We start from the raw sequence: 16,743 nt of genomic DNA, 5'->3' as shown, positions 1-16,743 counted from the left end.
TTGATATTCTACTTCACTTCAAAACAGAACTGTGTAGTTACCCTGATGTAACTGTGAAGGCTCACACCTCCCCTGGCCACTCCTTCCCAAACAGCCCTTTCATGTGCAGAACTGTCGGCTGCTGGGGGTAGAGGGGGAAGCAGTGGATATGAAAGGAGGTAGATGAAAAGACTGCTCTTGTGCCTGATCATCTGCTCCGTAGTTCCCATGTGCCCCAGAAGCAGCAAGGTTGATGATCCTGTCTCTTCCCACAGGAAGATGAAGAAGCGCTATGTGGTGACTGGAGTCCTGGCTGCAGCCCTGCTGGGGCTCATCTTGTTCCTGGGACTCTTCTTCGGGCTGCGCTCTGACTCAGGGGACACACACACTTATAAGAGGGCGGCTGTGGCTACAGACGCGGGGCAGTGCTCAATAATTGGAAGGTACCCGCTAATTGTGCTGTGACTCTTGTTAGCTCTGACAGCTCTTGCGCAAGACAAAACTGTTGTTTCCTCGATGTCCAGGTGCAGTTGCCCAGCACAGATAATCTCTAATCTCCCTGTAGAAAGAGAAGGCCATAATAAAACCTGGGCTTTTACCATGCCTGACCAATGTTACTGCAATTTCTCAAAGACAACATAGCAGGCAGAGAGAGATGCTTTTCAAGCTCCTTTTAAAAACCATTTATCAAGCTGTCCTCCAGTTCTAGATGCAAGTGCTGCAGATTCAGGCTTCTCAGAGAGTTGTCATTTGTCATGTGTAATAAACAAGTCTGGGATGCCTGTCCCCAAACATACTTTGGCACATCTTGGTGTTCTCGAGCTAGTTTGGATGTGTCTCTGATGAGGGCTGATCTGGTCTGCACCTAGACCATTAGGATGTATTCTCTAAGGTGACAGAAGTTCAAAACTTCCTATTCCTGAGGAACCTATAGACTGGGTGTGGACAAATGTGCATTAGAGAATCTGTCATAGCTGCTCTGACGAGATGACTCCACTGCTCACAGGTAGCTGAGACACTGTAACATGTCACCATACGATGCCTTCTCTTCTGCTGCACAGGGACATCCTTCAGCAAGGTGGATCAGCAGTGGATGCTGCGATTGCAGCTCTGCTTTGTGTAGGACTCATGAATGCTCACAGCATGGGCATTGGAGGGGGCCTCTTCTTTACCATCTACAGCAGCACAGGTAAGGGACAGGGCCATACACATCTGGAACAGTTGGAGAACTGTTTATCTAAAGCAGGTGATTTATCCTACCTGAGTGAAGGTAAAAGACTGACTCTCACAGCCTCTGGGGGAACATGCTGTCCTCAAAATAATTGCCAAGAAACTGGCTCACATTGATCAGACTTCTTCAGCAGAGGCCATGCCTGTGTGTTTAGCTCTGGACTCAACATCATCTTCCTTGCTCTGTCGTTAAAGGAAAAGTGGAAATCATTAATGCAAGAGAGGTGGCTCCAAAAAGAGCATCGGAGGACATGTTTGGGAACGACACACAGCGCTCTCTGAAAGGTATGGCAAAGGCTGTTTCACTGCTCTGGGGTGACCGCATAGCTCCAACATTAGCTGCTACTGACATTTCTGAATTAAGAACGTTTCTCATGGTTAGGCTTGTGCATATCTACAGGATTTCTCACCTAGAAATGTCCTCTACACAATCTGCAAACTCCATCCTGACAAGGAATCTAAAAATGATGTCCTTCAAACTAGTCGGTCACTTCAGCACTTTCTGCTTTTCACTTCAGGAAAACGCAGGTGAATCCAAAGCCCTGATTATGATCGGTTCCATATCTGCTCTCTTTCCTTTCCACCTCTTTGAATAAATCTTTGTGGATCAACTTAGTTCTTGTCAGTTCAGGTGTCCTCCCTAAATACTTTTTGTGGTGGCTTCAACTAGTGGTTCAGGGGCTCCAGAGAAGTAGTAATTTCCTTTCAAGGAAGTATTTTCTAATCAAAAATAGAAAGAAATACTAACTAGTTCTCTTCATGGTCACTCCTGTAACCAAGGAGGAACAGCACGTTGGAGGGGGTTTGAGAAGAGTGTTGAACTTCTGGGAGATGCCAATAAAAACAGGATTGAAGCAAACTGCTGCATCACTGTGCAATGTAGTAATCAATCTATTGCAATTGAGTTACAATGCTGCAACAAAGTTTTTGGCTTGTGTACACAGCCTGTGTCCTCTTACTGTAGTGTGTTCTCCCCCGAAGGATTGGAAACTGCAGGCAGCTATGATAGCTTCTGTGTTCTGAGCAGCTTTTCTCTGGTCCAGAGCCTACTGAGGGGAAATGACCCAAAAACTTGAGTTACCAGCAAGATAAAATTGTTTCAACAGTCCAGAATATGTAGGCATAAATGTCAGACAGAATAATTCTGTTATCGTATGCATAAGCTGAGCTGGTCATAGTATATGTAATCCTTGCCTAAAAACAGGGCTGGCAGAGAAGCCTGCTATACCTCCTACTCCATTAATAGCTTTCTCTTCTTGCTGTGGAAGACTAATACATTCCTTATCTGCTCCAGGAGGACTGTCCATCGCTGTTCCAGGAGAAATCCGTGGGTATGAACTGGCTCACAAACGTCATGGCAAACTGGCCTGGAAAGACCTGTTTCTGCCCAGCATTAAGTTGGCAAGAGAAGGATTCCCTGTTGGGAAAGGCCTTGCAGCAGCCATCAAAGCAAGAGAGGAGTCAATTGAAAGCGATCCCTCACTGTGGTAGGTAGAGCAGTTGCTGTTCTGTGCAGAGAAATTTGGGGTAACTGCATCCTAGCTGAAAAGTCTCTGTGTTCGTGTAATGTAGTGTCTGTGAGGAGTGTGCCTCCCCTCCAGTGACTGTACTCACTGTACCTGCTGCTGTTATTCCAGCTACCTGAAGGTGCTAAATTGTGTGGCCAATTTTAGGAATGTTCAGTCCTGACCTTTAAAGGGAGATAAATTCTGCTCTTAAAGTCCATTTGTCTGAGCAAAGGTGGAATTAGAGTACCTGCTGGGATAAATCTGTCAGATGGCAATGTATTTTCTGAATCCCCAGCTTTTCCTCATGCTGTAAGTGCACTAAACTAATCTTAACTGCATTTGGGGCAATTGCAGAGTCTCCTTGAACATCTCATCTGCTGTCAGGCAGTGAGAATTTGGGTCATCTCTTACTCTGCAGTCAGCCTTCCTCGAGCAATGCCTCTGACCATCCACTTCCAGCAATGACTGTGAACATGAAGGGTTTTAAATGCTCCTCTACTTCCTCTTACAGTCAAACCCTTGGTGTCTATGTCCAGCCCTACTGGAGATCATGCTTAATCCTCTCTTTTCCTTAAAATCTCTGCTAGCTGCAGGTTGGTTTCCAATCCAATTGGGATGTACAGCCTGGGCCTATCTCCTGTACCTCCATCTGGCAGGTCCACAGCAGCACATTCATGATCCATGATGAGGGAGCTAGAGAGGAAACTGTCTACCTCAAAGTGCTCTGACAAACAGGGATCGAAACACATTCTCCTGGACTCACTGGAAGCTTTGAGCCTCATAGCTTCATAGTCTGTGCTCTGAACAGAACTGCTTGAGTTCAAGGACTATGGCCCCTCCTGGGCATCTTGAGGCAGTTGTTGGCCCCTTGGGCAGGTAGGGAGGGCGGCCTGCCTTGGTGAAAAAGATCGACACTCCCTCCTGCAGGCTTCACTGAGCAAATTCTGAGCAATGTGGAATCCCAGGTCAGAAACCACTGTTCACTTTTATGTCCCAGTGCAAGATATCAGGACCCCTGGGGCATGGCTCAGGCAGTTTCTCTTCTCTCCAAGAAGCCTCTAGCATGAACACTCAAATACTGTGTCAGCTGGTACAGGTACACATAGTTTTGAACTTGTCTCTCAGATCTGATCTTCTCAATCTCCTTTCTCTGTTAGCGAAGTGTTCTGCAGAGGAGGGAAAATTCTGCATGAGGGCGATATCATCAAGATGACTAAACTAGCCAACACATACGAGACTATAGCCAGTGAAGGAGCAGATGCCTTTTACACAGGAAGCCTGGCAAAACAGATCATCGATGACATCCGCAGTGTAGGTGAGAAACAGGACGTCTGTCCAAAACAGCATGAGTGACCTGACTGCTGCAGCTCAGCATCCAGGGAGGAGCTGGTGACCTGCAGAAGCCTCGGAAGCGGGTCAAGCCTGCCGCCTGAAATGCCGCCTCTGAGATCTGTGGCAACAGGACACCCAAGAGAAGCCATTAGCGCTTTAATGGATGCATTTGAAACTCAGTCAGAAATGGATAGTATATACTGTGCATTTCTGTACCATATAGTCTAGCAAGTCTATGCATTTCTCGATATAGCTTAGTAGATACATGCTGTTTACAGAGCCTGAATCCAACAAGTTTCTACCTAAAACATTACCTACATGGTCCTGTAAGCTCTGAGCTTGTTTAATCTCTCGATGCCGCTAGATGGTGGTAGTATCCTATCCTTACTAGCTAGCATTGGCTAGCTTCAGTCAACCTCGTATTTACTGGCTTTATTTGTGATGGTTAATTACTGTCTTCCCCCTTCTGATAAGAAAGGCAATGGAACGTACAAATTATTCTGCTTGTGGGGTAGCACAAAGCATCTGCACCCAAAAGCTGCATCATCCTCCTGTAAACAGGACTCTTAATGACGTTTTGTTACCTGACGTTGCTGGTGTCCTTTGTAAAAAAAGGTGGATCACCAGATTTGTGGCTGCCGTAAATCAGCCCAACTTCAAGCTTAGGCTGTGAGCCTCAGCTGGATCTATCAAGGAATAAATTCATCTCCTGTGCACCCATCTTTGCTTTCTTTACCTTGCAACTTTTTGGATTTGTCTGTGTTCCCTCCTGTCCTTGCTGTGATGCATAGTGATGGAGTATTACCTCCTCTTCCCACCAGAGATCACATAAACCCACATCTCTTTTTCCAGGGGGCATTGTCACATTGGATGACCTGCGGGACTACAACGCAACAGTGATTGAAGACCCCATACAGATCACACTTGGGGAGTTTACCCTCTACACACCTAATGCCCCCCTAAGCGGCCCAGTGCTAGCCCTCATTTTCAACATACTGAAAGGTGAGAGTGCCACTGAGCAGTGCCTTACAGGCAGCAGGAGCTGGGAGAGCTCCAAAGACAACGCCTTTTTTGTTTTGGGAGCTGGGCCTTTCTTGATAGCCCTCCAGCAGGTGAGAAGTCTGAGACCCCAGGAGGGATCAGAGATGTGGAAATATTCCTCTTCTGCTGTAAACTCAGGGATGTCGCCTTCCTACTTGAAATATAGGTGCAAGAGGAAAAATATGCTCCTGACTGGGGCACTTCCCTGGTACCTGCATGGGTGGAAACTAACTTGTCCTTGAGGCTTCTTTGGAAAACATCTCTGCAAGTACAAATCCTGCTGATGCCTCCCACAGTGCTCAAAACTACCAGAGCTCGTGTTCTCCATGCGGAGATTAGGACAGTCCAGTGACTGCATCTCTGTAGGGACTGGGCTTCAAGATTATACCATTTGACACAGGTTTATTAGCAGTCCATTGACCGTGTACTTTCCTTTGTGTTCACAATCGTTTGTCTTCTGTTGCCAGGATATAATTTCTCTGCTGACAGCATCAAAACCATGGAGGAGAAAGGTCTGACTTACCACCGCATTGTGGAGGCCTTTCGCTTTGCCTACGCCAAGAGGACTTTACTGGGAGATCCAAAATTTGTCAACATCACAGAGGTACCTGGCAAAAGCCTTTTCTTTCTGCAGCACCAAGGTTGACTGCAACATGGCTTAAAGTTTTTGGGTGACTAAACTTTTTCAGAGATGCTCTGTGCCACCTGCTATTGACAGGCACTGAAATATCTCTGAATCAGAATGTGAAGTCCTATGTGACTCATGGCTGAGCTGTGAGGGATATAAACCTTCCTGCTATAAGGAAAAGCAAAATCCTCAATTCAACAGGAGCGTTTGAGTATATTTAGGGCTAACCCTCCCTGTTTTCATAGTGTTTGAAGCCTTATTCATTAGATGACATTCCCAGCATCCTTGTGGCTCTCTAACCACAGTCCTGCCTATAGTAAATGGACCAACGGATGGGAAGGGGTGAGGCAGGAACTCTGCTTCTCCCAACTTCACACTTTGTGCTTTTACTTCTGTGACTCTCCAAAAGCAGCAGGATCTGAGCCCAGCCCAGCCTGATGGACACAAATTTGCAACTTACAGAGCAATGATCAGAGCTTGCCTTGGTCTAGTCCTCTCAACCCGATCCCTCTCCTCTCATCTCTGAAGCAAGTGTAACACTGCTTGCCTACACCTTACAGCAGTGTTGAGGACAGCTTTCCATAGATCTACAATAATGGATGCTGACTAACTTCCTACACAAAGGGGTGCATTGTAACAGCTGCTTCTGTGACTGCTTAAAATGCTCTTTGGTACAATGTCCATCTTTCAAGAAGGAGGAAAGCCCCTGCTGGAAAACTATAGCCTCACTGCTGGGATTTGCCACTCTTCTGTGGTCTGAAGTATTGGATATCAGCCTCATAACTACATGTCTCTTAAACTTAATCTGCTGAGTAACTGCATTGGATTTCTCTGACAGGAGATCAGAAACATGACGTCCAAGTTCTTTGCGGATAGTCTCCGGAAGAAAATCACAGACAACACCTCCCATCCAGTTGACTACTATGAGCCAGTATATTACACTGGAGATAATGCCGGTACATCCCACCTCTCCATTGTGGCTGATGATGGCAGCGCTGTGTCCGCCACCAGCACCATCAACCAATAGTATGAGCTCAGACATTACTTCCATGTAGGCCTTTGCCATCTTCCTAGTGGTGGTTCTGTGGTTGGTATAAAACATCACTGAACTGTCATCTCTCTAGTGGGGTAGTGATGGGTAGCAGTGTTGATGGGCACTTCTCCTGCTGAGCTTGCAGGTCAGTTCTTAACACTGAGGCCTGTGTGGTTGGGTCAGAGGACAAGATGTGTCCTCTCTCATGTTGGGTTCACCCACTAAGAAAACATTCACTGCATCTGGATCTTCTCATAAGCAGTGGTATCGCTGCCGGCTCTGATTTCCCAGGCATCTGGAAGGAATTTGAGCTAATACAGCTGGCCTGGAAGTGCAGTGTTTGGCTTCGAGTGCTGTCAGGAAGAGCTGTGTTCCGCACGTACGGCCTGAAGCTGGGGGGCGAAGGTTCTTTTTGTCCATAGAAAATGTCTCTAGCTTGACACATCTAAGCAAAACCCCAATCATTCCCAAATGTGCCAGCCTTTGAGCTATGCTGCCTCTGAACGGAGTGCAGTACTGCCCTGCTGGAAGGGGAATTAGTTCTATTTAGCTGCTGTGCTGTTTTTCGCCTTGGGGTCCTTGCAGGGGAGCTATACAGCAGGCCTCTGGGCTGCCTTTCCTCTTTGTGTAGCTGTGTACTCACGGTATAAACTGCTTCCTTCCCCCAAGGGGTGACAGATTGTCCTTTACAACAGGAGGGAGTGGAGATTTACTCCAATCGAATCCCAGGTTTCACATTGCAGTAATTCACCTGAAGCTCTTCCTGGATTTGCTCTGGTTTTGACATGTCTGTGCCAACTTGTTTTGTCTAGCTTTGGCTCTGATGTACGATCCAACGTGAGTGGAATCATATTTAATGATGAGATGGATGACTTCAGCTCACCTTACATAATCAATGGATTTGGGATCCCTCCTTCTCCAGCAAATTTCATAGCACCAGGTAGCTGTAAACTACCTTCCTGGCTCAGTCTTTTGGCTATATCTTGCATACTAACTCTGTGGTGTCTGCAAGGTAGGCTGCAGCATGTCTGCCATTAGGCACAGATCTGGGGCTTTCTGCGGAGGACAGGGATGAAAGTGAGTCACTCGGCATCCCTGTCAAAATACACAGCCAGCCTCCCCTGATGCACCCTGAAGGGAGGAGAGACTGTCTAAAGAAAAACTCTTGTGTATGCCTCCTTCCAACAACCAGAATCTTTTCCCAGGGAGCTCAGTACATGTGAAATGAAATGACTTGGGATTGCAAAAGATTTCTTTGAACTGATTTAAGAGGGAGGCAGCAGGAGGAGCTGACTGCAGAGTGTTAGATGGCACTGTCCAGCCCTCTCCCTGTGCTGCCTTGGGAGCTGTAGGGCAGCTTTGGATAGATCCAGTTCACGTACCTAACCCAAGCTCCACCACTGCTTCCTGCAGACCCATCTCATTGCTGCTAAAGCAGGCTGGGATTCTGCCTCCCTCCTGTACCCCATGCTTTGGCGACCAACAGGGAAGTGAAAAGACAGGAAGGGAAGTCCCACGGTGTACGGGAGGCAGCTGTATCACAGACAGCCCTAGCTGGGACAGGACTGTGGAGGAAGGCACCTCTGCGTGAAGGACGAGGGTTAAGCTTTGCATTGCAGGAGCAAGAAGGAGATGGGTACAGGGGATAGCGGGATCCTCGAGGGCTAAACAAGACATGTGAGCTGAGTCAGGAAGGTGGATACTGAGGCTCTGGGTTTAGACATGGAGCAGGAGCTGGCAGTTTGTAAGCTGCAGGTGGAAAGCTGAGCCTCTATTGCATCTGTGTCCCCAACAGGTAAACAGCCGATGTCCTCTATGTGCCCTTCCATCTTGGTGGATAAAATGAAAAAGGTCAGGATGGTGGTTGGTGCTTCTGGAGGAACAAAAATAACCACAGCAACAGCACTGGTATGTGATGATACGGGCAAACGGGGGACAAGGCTGAGGCAAAACAAGGTGGGGGAGAGGCAGTGTTTGGGGTAGGGGCTCAAGTCTCCACCTGTGACGTGACCGTAGCTGTGGCTCCCTGCTGTGGGCTGGGGGCCTGAAAGGGCAGTTCCTGCCTGGCCTTCTGAGGGCCAGACCTCCAATGCCAACTCCTGCCAGAGCTACAAAGGGTCTCTTATTAAATTACTTCCTTCAGTGACTCCAGGTCTTTTCCTTTGGCAAGTTGTTCTGACCACTTGCAGAAGATTTGTGGCTTCAGTTTAGCTTTGACTTCTGTTCTCTGGATATCCATGAATTAGTCTCTTTATCTAGTTTAGAGCCATTCCCATCCAGCATCCTACACTTTGGATGAAAGTCACACAGAGAAGCTAAATAAGAACTTAGGCCAGGCATGGTGTCAGGCCATCTGACAGGCAGGCTCTCTATGAGCTGCTGTGGCAGCCACTCAAAGACCCAGCTAGACCAAAAGTGATTGCAGGAGAAAGCTGTCTCCTGTGCCAGCACACACAGCAGTTCAGAGTACCAGGCTAGATCTTGCTTTCTGGCTGAGGTAGAGAAGTCTCCATTAAAACTGCTACAAGCAGCTTTCTAAGCCCTTGATCCTGAGGCTATTTTCACTTGCCAGCAGCTCCAACCTGCAATTTAAGCATGTAGAGATGAGGCAGGTTTAAGGAAACCGATTGTACAGTAGTGGAAAGCTGTAGCTGTATGTTTGCTGAGGTGACTGCTGTGTGTCTAAGCTAGCACGAGCTTAATCATAGCAGCATAAATCCAGCTACAATAGCTTGAAGATCTGATCCTTTTACTATGTTAATTTTAGTAACTCAGTCTTCTTGTGTGGGAATCCTCCTAAGCATATACAAGCTGACTTGCTGCAACGTACCTGTGTTTTGCTTAGCCAAGAGAGGGACTGCTGAAAGCAGCAGGAACCGGGAATTACACTCTTTATGTGCTCTGGTGAACATCCTTCAGACATCTCTGCCTATGTTGCTACAAGGGTCAGGCCTCTTTGAAGACAAGTAACTAATGTTAAGGCTTTTTGCTTCTCATAGGCGATCATCAATTCCATCTGGTTTGGTTATGATGTGAAGAAAGCAGTGGAAGAGCCCAGAATTCATGATCAGCTGTTTCCCAATATCACGGAGCTTGAGCAGCAAATAGAGGAGGTTTGTCCAGCTAGAGTCTGGGGTGTGCGTGAACTTCTTGTATGGTGCTGGGTTCCTAGTGCTGGGAAGGCATGTACTTGTGGAAAATCATGGAGCTTTGCCAAATGTTCGTAGGTGAGCGGTATTGAAGCTGGCACTGTGAGTACTGGATCATAATAAGCTGTTCAAAGTGTACCTTTAGTCTCAGTTATATGGGTTTAAGGCCTAGTGTATTCAAGCATCACCTACATCTGAAACTGAGGGTATGTATCTTCTTGCAATGTTGTTTGGCTCAAAGGACTTGCAAAATAGCAAACCACATCAGGGCCCGAACCATCCAGCAGTCTAAATCCAGTGACCCTCAGGAAACTCTTGACCTATTGTGCAACCTCCTAATGAATCCTGACACACTGGTACAGAGCTAGCAAGGGAGGATGCGCAGAAGGACCCGAGAACAAACTTGAAAACATTTTCACAGTAAAGGTCTCTGTACAGCACTGTCAGTCTGAGAGCTGATGGCAGGATCTGCCTTGCCCTGCACACCACTCGCCTGAGCTGCCAGCTTCATTCACCCTGAGGAATTGTACATCCCAGAGGCCTGAGACCGATGCAGTCTTTGTACATATCTCATCCCATGTCTCTATATTAGGGAAAATGCTCCTACATAAGGCAGTTTTCTTCATCAAACTACGCAGAAGATCCTCCGTAGATAAGCTTCTTATTAAGGTAACAGCTGAGATATCTGCCTGCACCGGGGAGGATGCCCTGCTCTCTATAAGTACTGTGTTTTCCCCCATTCCCGAACAGGATCCATCAGTTCTGGCTGTTGGTATATGAATATCTGAGGCAGAATGCTCAGGAATAGTATTGATAGCCCACACTGAGCACCACAAATGCCACATCTGCTCAATTCCACCTCTTCAAAAGCAGGGCATCCCAGAAAGCAAAGGCAAGAGGAGGAACAGCATGTAGTTTTAGGAGACCTACCAAATACAGGCACTGAATGCTTGGGTAGTCATGGAGGATGCAGGTCACAGACTATGGCACATGTGCAGTTTCTCTCCTGTTGTCCTCACTCACTTCTGCATTCCAGGGTATAGAAGAACAACTAAAGAAGAGAAAACATGATACCACGCGGGTGAGCAGCGGTGCGGTTGTGCAGGCCATTCTCAGAACAGATGAAGGATGGGCTGCAGCCTCCGATTCCCGGAAAGGTGGCGTCCCTGCAGGCTACTGACATGGCTCGGCTCCTTTTTTCAGTGATGTAGTGACACTGAGGTGTGTTTGGGGGGAAGATCCTTTAGGTCTGCAACTCAGGGACTTCTCACAGGAAAGAGAACAAATTTACCTGTGGTTCTATTGACAGAGCTGGGACAGTTCTCTACAGCCATGACCGAAGTGCCTCATGCCACAGCAGTCTGCTAAGACAGGCATGTCTACCAGGACGTGCAGTACTTACTTGAAGAGTCTGTTCTGCCTTGAAGAGTTTGTTCCCTGCCTCCTCTCCATCCCATGAAGACAGATTGGGTACCCAGAGTTTCTGAAGAAGGTCCAGCTCACCCAAGCTGCAGGAAGTGTTTCCCTTGCACAGCGTCAGCTACCGGGAATGTCCCTGTCACTGCTAGAGAAGAGATTTGTTTCCTGTTGAGTAGATGGGAGTTACAGGACTCTGGGGACTGGGTTTTCTAAGTTACAAACTGATAGATCTGTGCCATAGCAGGAAGCCCAGCTCTAGGCTGGGATAAGCCTTCACAAACTCACCACTCTTTCTTTTAACAAAAGATGTTTCTGCCTTTCACTTCAGTTGATTATTGGAGATGAGTGGGTAAATGGGGAAGTGGCTTCAAACTTTTTTATATTTCTGTTGAGAAGGTCTAAAGGGAAGATGCTACCTGTAAAACTCTGAGCACAACTAAAATAAATAAATATGGAGTCACACATTTTTCTTGCCTGCACAGTTGCTACTGCCAAAAGGGATGGTGACAGTCTGCGGGAAAGAAGCTCTCCAGAGATTTTTCTCTTTTGTTGACTCCTTTGATGAAGCTATGAGTAAAAAAAAAAATACTTAAATATCCAAAACAAGCTTGGTTTTTTTCCAGTTTGCTTTTTACCACATCATACTGCAGACCTGAAATACCAGAGTTTGAGGAAATGAAACCTCTAAAGAAGGGCACGCTGCAGCTACTCTTGTTTGAAGGTAAGTTGCCATTAATCAGACAGTTAATGGCCTCTCAGAAATCCATTATCTGATGTGGAACAGCTAAGAGTTTCTGTACCTATGCACGAGGGGGTTTTGGTGTTCACCTACCAGCATGGACTAAAACATCACATCAGATAAACTTAGCCTAAGATCAAAACCAAGTGTTCCAGGATGTCAAGCTCTAGGGATGTTTATGAAATCCTTGAAACACAAGTAACAGTAACTGAACTCATCTATTTGACTTGTTGAAACTTCCTGTTAGTTTCTAAGAACTTTAAAATACAGAATGCATTGAAGAGAAAATGAAAGGCTGAAATTTTAGGCATCAGGCACCATCTCTTCCCCAGTAGTTTCTGGAATTGAGGAGAGTCTAGTTTCAAGGAATAAAATGATAGCTAGATCATGCTTAATTCAAAGGGTCACGACTTTGACATATATTTGCTTGTATCACTCCCACTAAATGAGGGGCTTTTACCAAAAGTTGCCTGAGATGCATTCTGTGCTCCTTTTTCCTGAGCTGTTACCGATGGTGATGTGTTAGGTGCAGCTAAGGCAATGATTGTAAAAAAACCTAGAGTCATTGTGTTCCTTTAAGAATGAGATTGGTTTGGAGCCAAACCTGTATCCTTTTATGGCTGAACTGAGACTTTGACTTTTGTACTTCTTCTAATTCCACGATAGATGCTGCTCAGTGGCAGGCTGCTGTTTAAATCCAGTTTGCAGGCCATTTTATGAAGCTTTGATACAATGTTGTGTACAGCTGCTATTTATTGGAAATAACCTGCCCCTTTGGATTTAGGACTAGCTGAGCTCTTTCTTGGCCAAGTGCGATCTGAGAAATAAACAAAATTATCACACAGCAAAATAAGCTTATTGAAACCTTACAGTCACTACAGTTAGTCTGAACTACAACAGAAAAAGCTTGTGCTCTGAAACTGGAGGGTAACTGTTTTCTGGGAAATGACTGTTGGACAAACACGCTTTCTGAAACAAGTCTGAGTAATTGCTGCTGGGCTGCTACTAACAGTTCGTGGTATTGAAGTCTTACTTATGTTCCTGAATTTCTTCTAGCTGGTCACAAAACTCCCCCATTATTTTTAACCTATGTTACAAAACTTCTCTTCTGGAAAACTCAGATTTTGCCATGGCTAAAAATACTTCTGTTGAAAACTGTTCTTATAAATGCATTTGAATTCTTGACTCTCTGCAGAAATGGGTTTGTTTGTTTTAGCCATATCACTACAGAGGGCTGATTTGTTAAAACTAAACTGGGCTAAGGTTTGCACTTACATCCTACATTTTTTAAAAATACTATGGATGCTTCTGTGTGCTGTGATTATCTACATCTCATTTGGACGTATCTGTACATAGGGCATGCACTTCTGCCACCTGCTTTGATACCACATTCCACTACTCACACTACGTTGAGGCTGTCTGCATATCGATAGGTAAATGTCAGTCAATGGTTCATGCTGTAAAACCTCCTGATTGTACACTGCAGGCCATTCAGCTTGTCTGAATGTTTCAGCTGCAAGAAGAGACTTCTTCCTGCTCGTGTCCCACCCCTTTGAATGCAACCACCTCCCTCCTCTGCTTCTGAGCGGAGACATACTGTCTTAGTGTAAGCTGCCTGACACAATGCAGGGTGTGGAGGACAGGACCTGTTCCTATGACCGATTCCAGCTGATCTGAAAGGGAGCTGTACTGTTAAAAGGCATTCCAGATCATGAACTGGGGGGTTCACCTCTTTCCCCTGTTCTTCAGTCTAACGTTACCACAATTTTCTTTTGGCAACCATCCAGCCTCTGGAAGGGCTACAGGGAAGCGCCAAACCCAAGCTGTGAGAGACAAGTGGCACACGCAGTCTTCTGCACAGTTCTTCAGTTTCTCCAGTGGCGTATTGAGTCTCCAGAATGAACAACTGTTACTGCTGGAAACACCGGCGTGAAAGTCCTCTCTCAAACAACTGCTTGTGTGTTAGGCTAGGCAACAGTTTTAGAGGAGAAATTCCCAGACAGGTTTAAAAACACTTTATTAAAAATATAATTTAAAGACTTCATTAGAAAATAGAGCAGCCTCTGTACAGTGATGCTTTAAAAGTCCGTGTAAGTTGACTAAGTACAAAAATAATGTTCTCCTGTTGGCATGAGCATGAATGGGGAGAGACCAAACTGGCAGGCTCTTGACCCAAGCAAATTTCAGCAGCAGTGAGGAGGTGGCAGGGCAAGAGCAGAGGTGCTAAGGGAGGTACAACCCCTCAGCTTCACCAGATGTTTTGCTAGTGAGAACTACGGGACTGGAAGTCTCTGCTGCAGTGAGAGATCTGCACTCTCATTCCTTTCTGTCTTGCAAATTAAAGCTGCAATGGGTTTTAAAACTGCTTCATTGGCTCAGTTTCAATATTAGTAGCAAAGTAGTTAAATTGCAGTGAGCGCTGGACTACAGATAATATTCCTGTGTCTTCATGGTGGGAAGTAGCCGTGATGCTACTGCACTGGAAAGGTGATAGGCTGGATTACTGAGGTGTGCTTTACCCTAAGGTGTGTCAGAAGTGAAGGTAATTGGAGGCTTAGTTACTTGGTGACTGGGTTTTTCTGCTAGCGAAACACGATGGCGTATGGCCCAGGGCGCTGCTGAAGGCTGCCCTGAAGCCTAATAGGGAAGCAAGAAGTGCTCTCCCTGCCTCCAGCCAGTGCCATTCTCGGTTGCTTTTTATAAACTCTAAGCTCAGTTGGGCTAGCTAGAAATAACTACAGATCTTGCTAAAGCCTGTATCTGGTCTAGTTAGTCTGTCTGGTCCTGAAATGTGAGCTGCAGATGGTGTCTGGTGCCCATAAGTGCTTCCCCTGTGACAACTCTGCAGTTGGGGTGTTGTTTCTGACACTAGAACCAATGCACCCAGGAACTGGTAGCTGAGATAAGGGAGTTAATGAAAGTAGAAAACTTCAGCAAATTATGTAGATTGGATATGACTACCAAAAAAACCCAATGTAACCCCTTCCAAATGAACATAAATACTGTTCCCCCTCAAACTTTAGGCCTATTCCCTTTCTCTATTCACATTCAGCAGTACTGTAATGCTGTCTAACAGGGTGCTGTGTCACTTCTATGGCTTGAGTAAGCAGCTCTGACGGAGAAACCAGTAGTCTTTCCTGAACTAGGGGATTTAACATAAATTCCACTTGGAGGAGGGAACTGCAAAGGGGCCACCAGCATGTCGGTTATGATCTGGTAACTTAGGAATACTTTTTCATTAAGCTCTGATACAGCTGCGGTCATACTGTAGTCCTTTGTGTACAATTTCTGCAGGAAAACACGTCTGGCTCTAGTCAGCTTCACTCAGACCATCATTAAAATGAAAGTGAAGGCTGAGATTTCAACAAGGTGATGGTTTTATGGGACAGACTTTGTGGGTAAGAATGTAGACTTAAACCCATCTGGCCTTGTTTGCAAGGGGGTGTGTGGATGGCCTTGTTTTGGTTTGGGCTTTTAATATATATATAAATGTATATACTTGTTATGGTGTCTACAGAGGGATTTCGTTTGTTTGTGTACTACGAATAATAGGGGCTGCATGTGAGGTAAGAACTAACATACGAAGGGGAGGGCTCTGCTAGTGCCTTGCTCTGGTTGGCTTCACTTTCAGAAACACACACACACACAATACTGTCTGTGCCCATAGGGAAGTACGGCTCATAAGCTTTCAGAAAATGGAGTTGGGGATCATGGGAACTTGCCCCTGGCTATTTGAGAAGAGCTTTGGAGGTTTTGAGGTTGAGGTTGGTTTTTTTCTTAAATGTTTGATTCTCTTGGCCATTTTGAGCAGGGCAAGGTTAACTGCAAAAGACCATTTGCATCCAGGTGCATGAGTTCAGGTCTCCCCTCCAGAAGTTTTCTCTCTGTGGTAGTTCTTAAATAGTTCTACAATTTCTTCCTTGTGATCTTAAGGGAACACTAGAGACCGGTTGTGGTAAATAGGGAGTCGGAGCATGTCCTTAGGCTATGGGAGAAAAGTATTCTGCTAATGTCTGATAGCGCTGCATCACTTCTCAGCAGTCCTGGTGTTTGCCTGGCAAGGCTGAGCTCATGGCTACAAGCGAAGTCTTCTGATCATGTCTTGTTTGCATTTTGAAGAAAGTTCCAAAAACAGCTCTTCCACTGCAATCCTCACCTGCCTTCCCAAATGACTTATCTTCTGCAGACATTGAGGAGGGAGAACTGCTGCAGATTGGGACTCCTCTCGCCACAGGGAGAGGTGCCCCCAGGGAGCTAAGCTGAAGCCTGTCCATCCCAGAAGCAGGGAATTCACATCGCCCCATGGGAGGCTTATTCTCAAAGTCACCAGTGTGCAGGGTTGAAGGAAGCTTCAGCGCAGTTACTCTGAGCTTGGGGGGTCCTTTGCATCCCCAAGGCAGAGAGTAGTAGGGCAGCAGACTTGTGCTATGATGCACTGATTTCATCTGCCACCTTTGGGAAAAGTAGGGCTTCTTTGGATGGGAAAACCAAGAGGGGGAGTGTGGGGTTTTGCTCTCTTCCCTTTCCAAACCCACCCTCTAAGCCTGGATGCTTAAGATTTTAAAATCCTGACCCTATAGACACTTATTGTAATCCTCATAACCAAAATAGTTACTTATTTCACATCGCTGAGCCCCAGTACTAATAAGCTTGTGGCAACAGCCTGAAAGAAACCAAGACTACTC

At 46.1% G+C, this 16,743-nt stretch overlaps 1 protein-coding gene across 1 annotated transcript; it reads left to right on the top strand.

Moving 5' to 3' along the window:
- Positions 1 to 258: 258 nt before the first annotated feature.
- GGT1 (gamma-glutamyltransferase 1) lies at positions 259 to 11,356 on the top strand. Its single transcript, XM_009330773.1, has 13 exons — positions 259 to 422; positions 1,041 to 1,168; positions 1,405 to 1,494; positions 2,504 to 2,696; positions 3,875 to 4,032; positions 4,902 to 5,051; positions 5,558 to 5,694; positions 6,557 to 6,744; positions 7,564 to 7,691; positions 8,547 to 8,659; positions 9,751 to 9,864; positions 10,937 to 11,121; positions 11,210 to 11,356. The coding sequence occupies exons 1-12, from the start codon at positions 259 to 261 to the stop codon at positions 11,078 to 11,080; spliced, it is 1,707 nt and encodes a 568-aa protein (XP_009329048.1). The 3' UTR covers positions 11,081 to 11,121; positions 11,210 to 11,356.
- The last annotated feature ends 5,387 nt before the right edge of the window (positions 11,357 to 16,743 follow it).

This window comes from Pygoscelis adeliae, unplaced genomic scaffold (assembly GCF_000699105.1).
Source record: "Pygoscelis adeliae isolate BGI_AS28 unplaced genomic scaffold, ASM69910v1 Scaffold358, whole genome shotgun sequence".
In the NCBI taxonomy this organism is placed as follows: domain Eukaryota; kingdom Metazoa; phylum Chordata; class Aves; order Sphenisciformes; family Spheniscidae; genus Pygoscelis; species Pygoscelis adeliae.
The sequence above is the reverse complement of the archived record's forward strand: the minus strand, read 5'-3'. Positions and strand labels throughout refer to the sequence as shown.

What these genes read in the sequence shown, in the direction of transcription:
- GGT1 (XM_009330773.1), top strand. Translation starts at nt 259, where the DNA reads ATGAAGAAGCGCTATGTGGTGACTGGAGTCCTGGCTGCAGCCCTGCTG. An exon ending in TACCATCTACAGCAGCACAG is followed by an intron (nt 1,169 to 1,404) that starts GTAAGGGACAGG and finishes CTGTCGTTAAAG; the next exon opens with GAAAAGTGGAAATCATTAAT. An exon ending in CGATGACATCCGCAGTGTAG is followed by an intron (nt 4,033 to 4,901) that starts GTGAGAAACAGG and finishes CTCTTTTTCCAG; the next exon opens with GGGGCATTGTCACATTGGAT.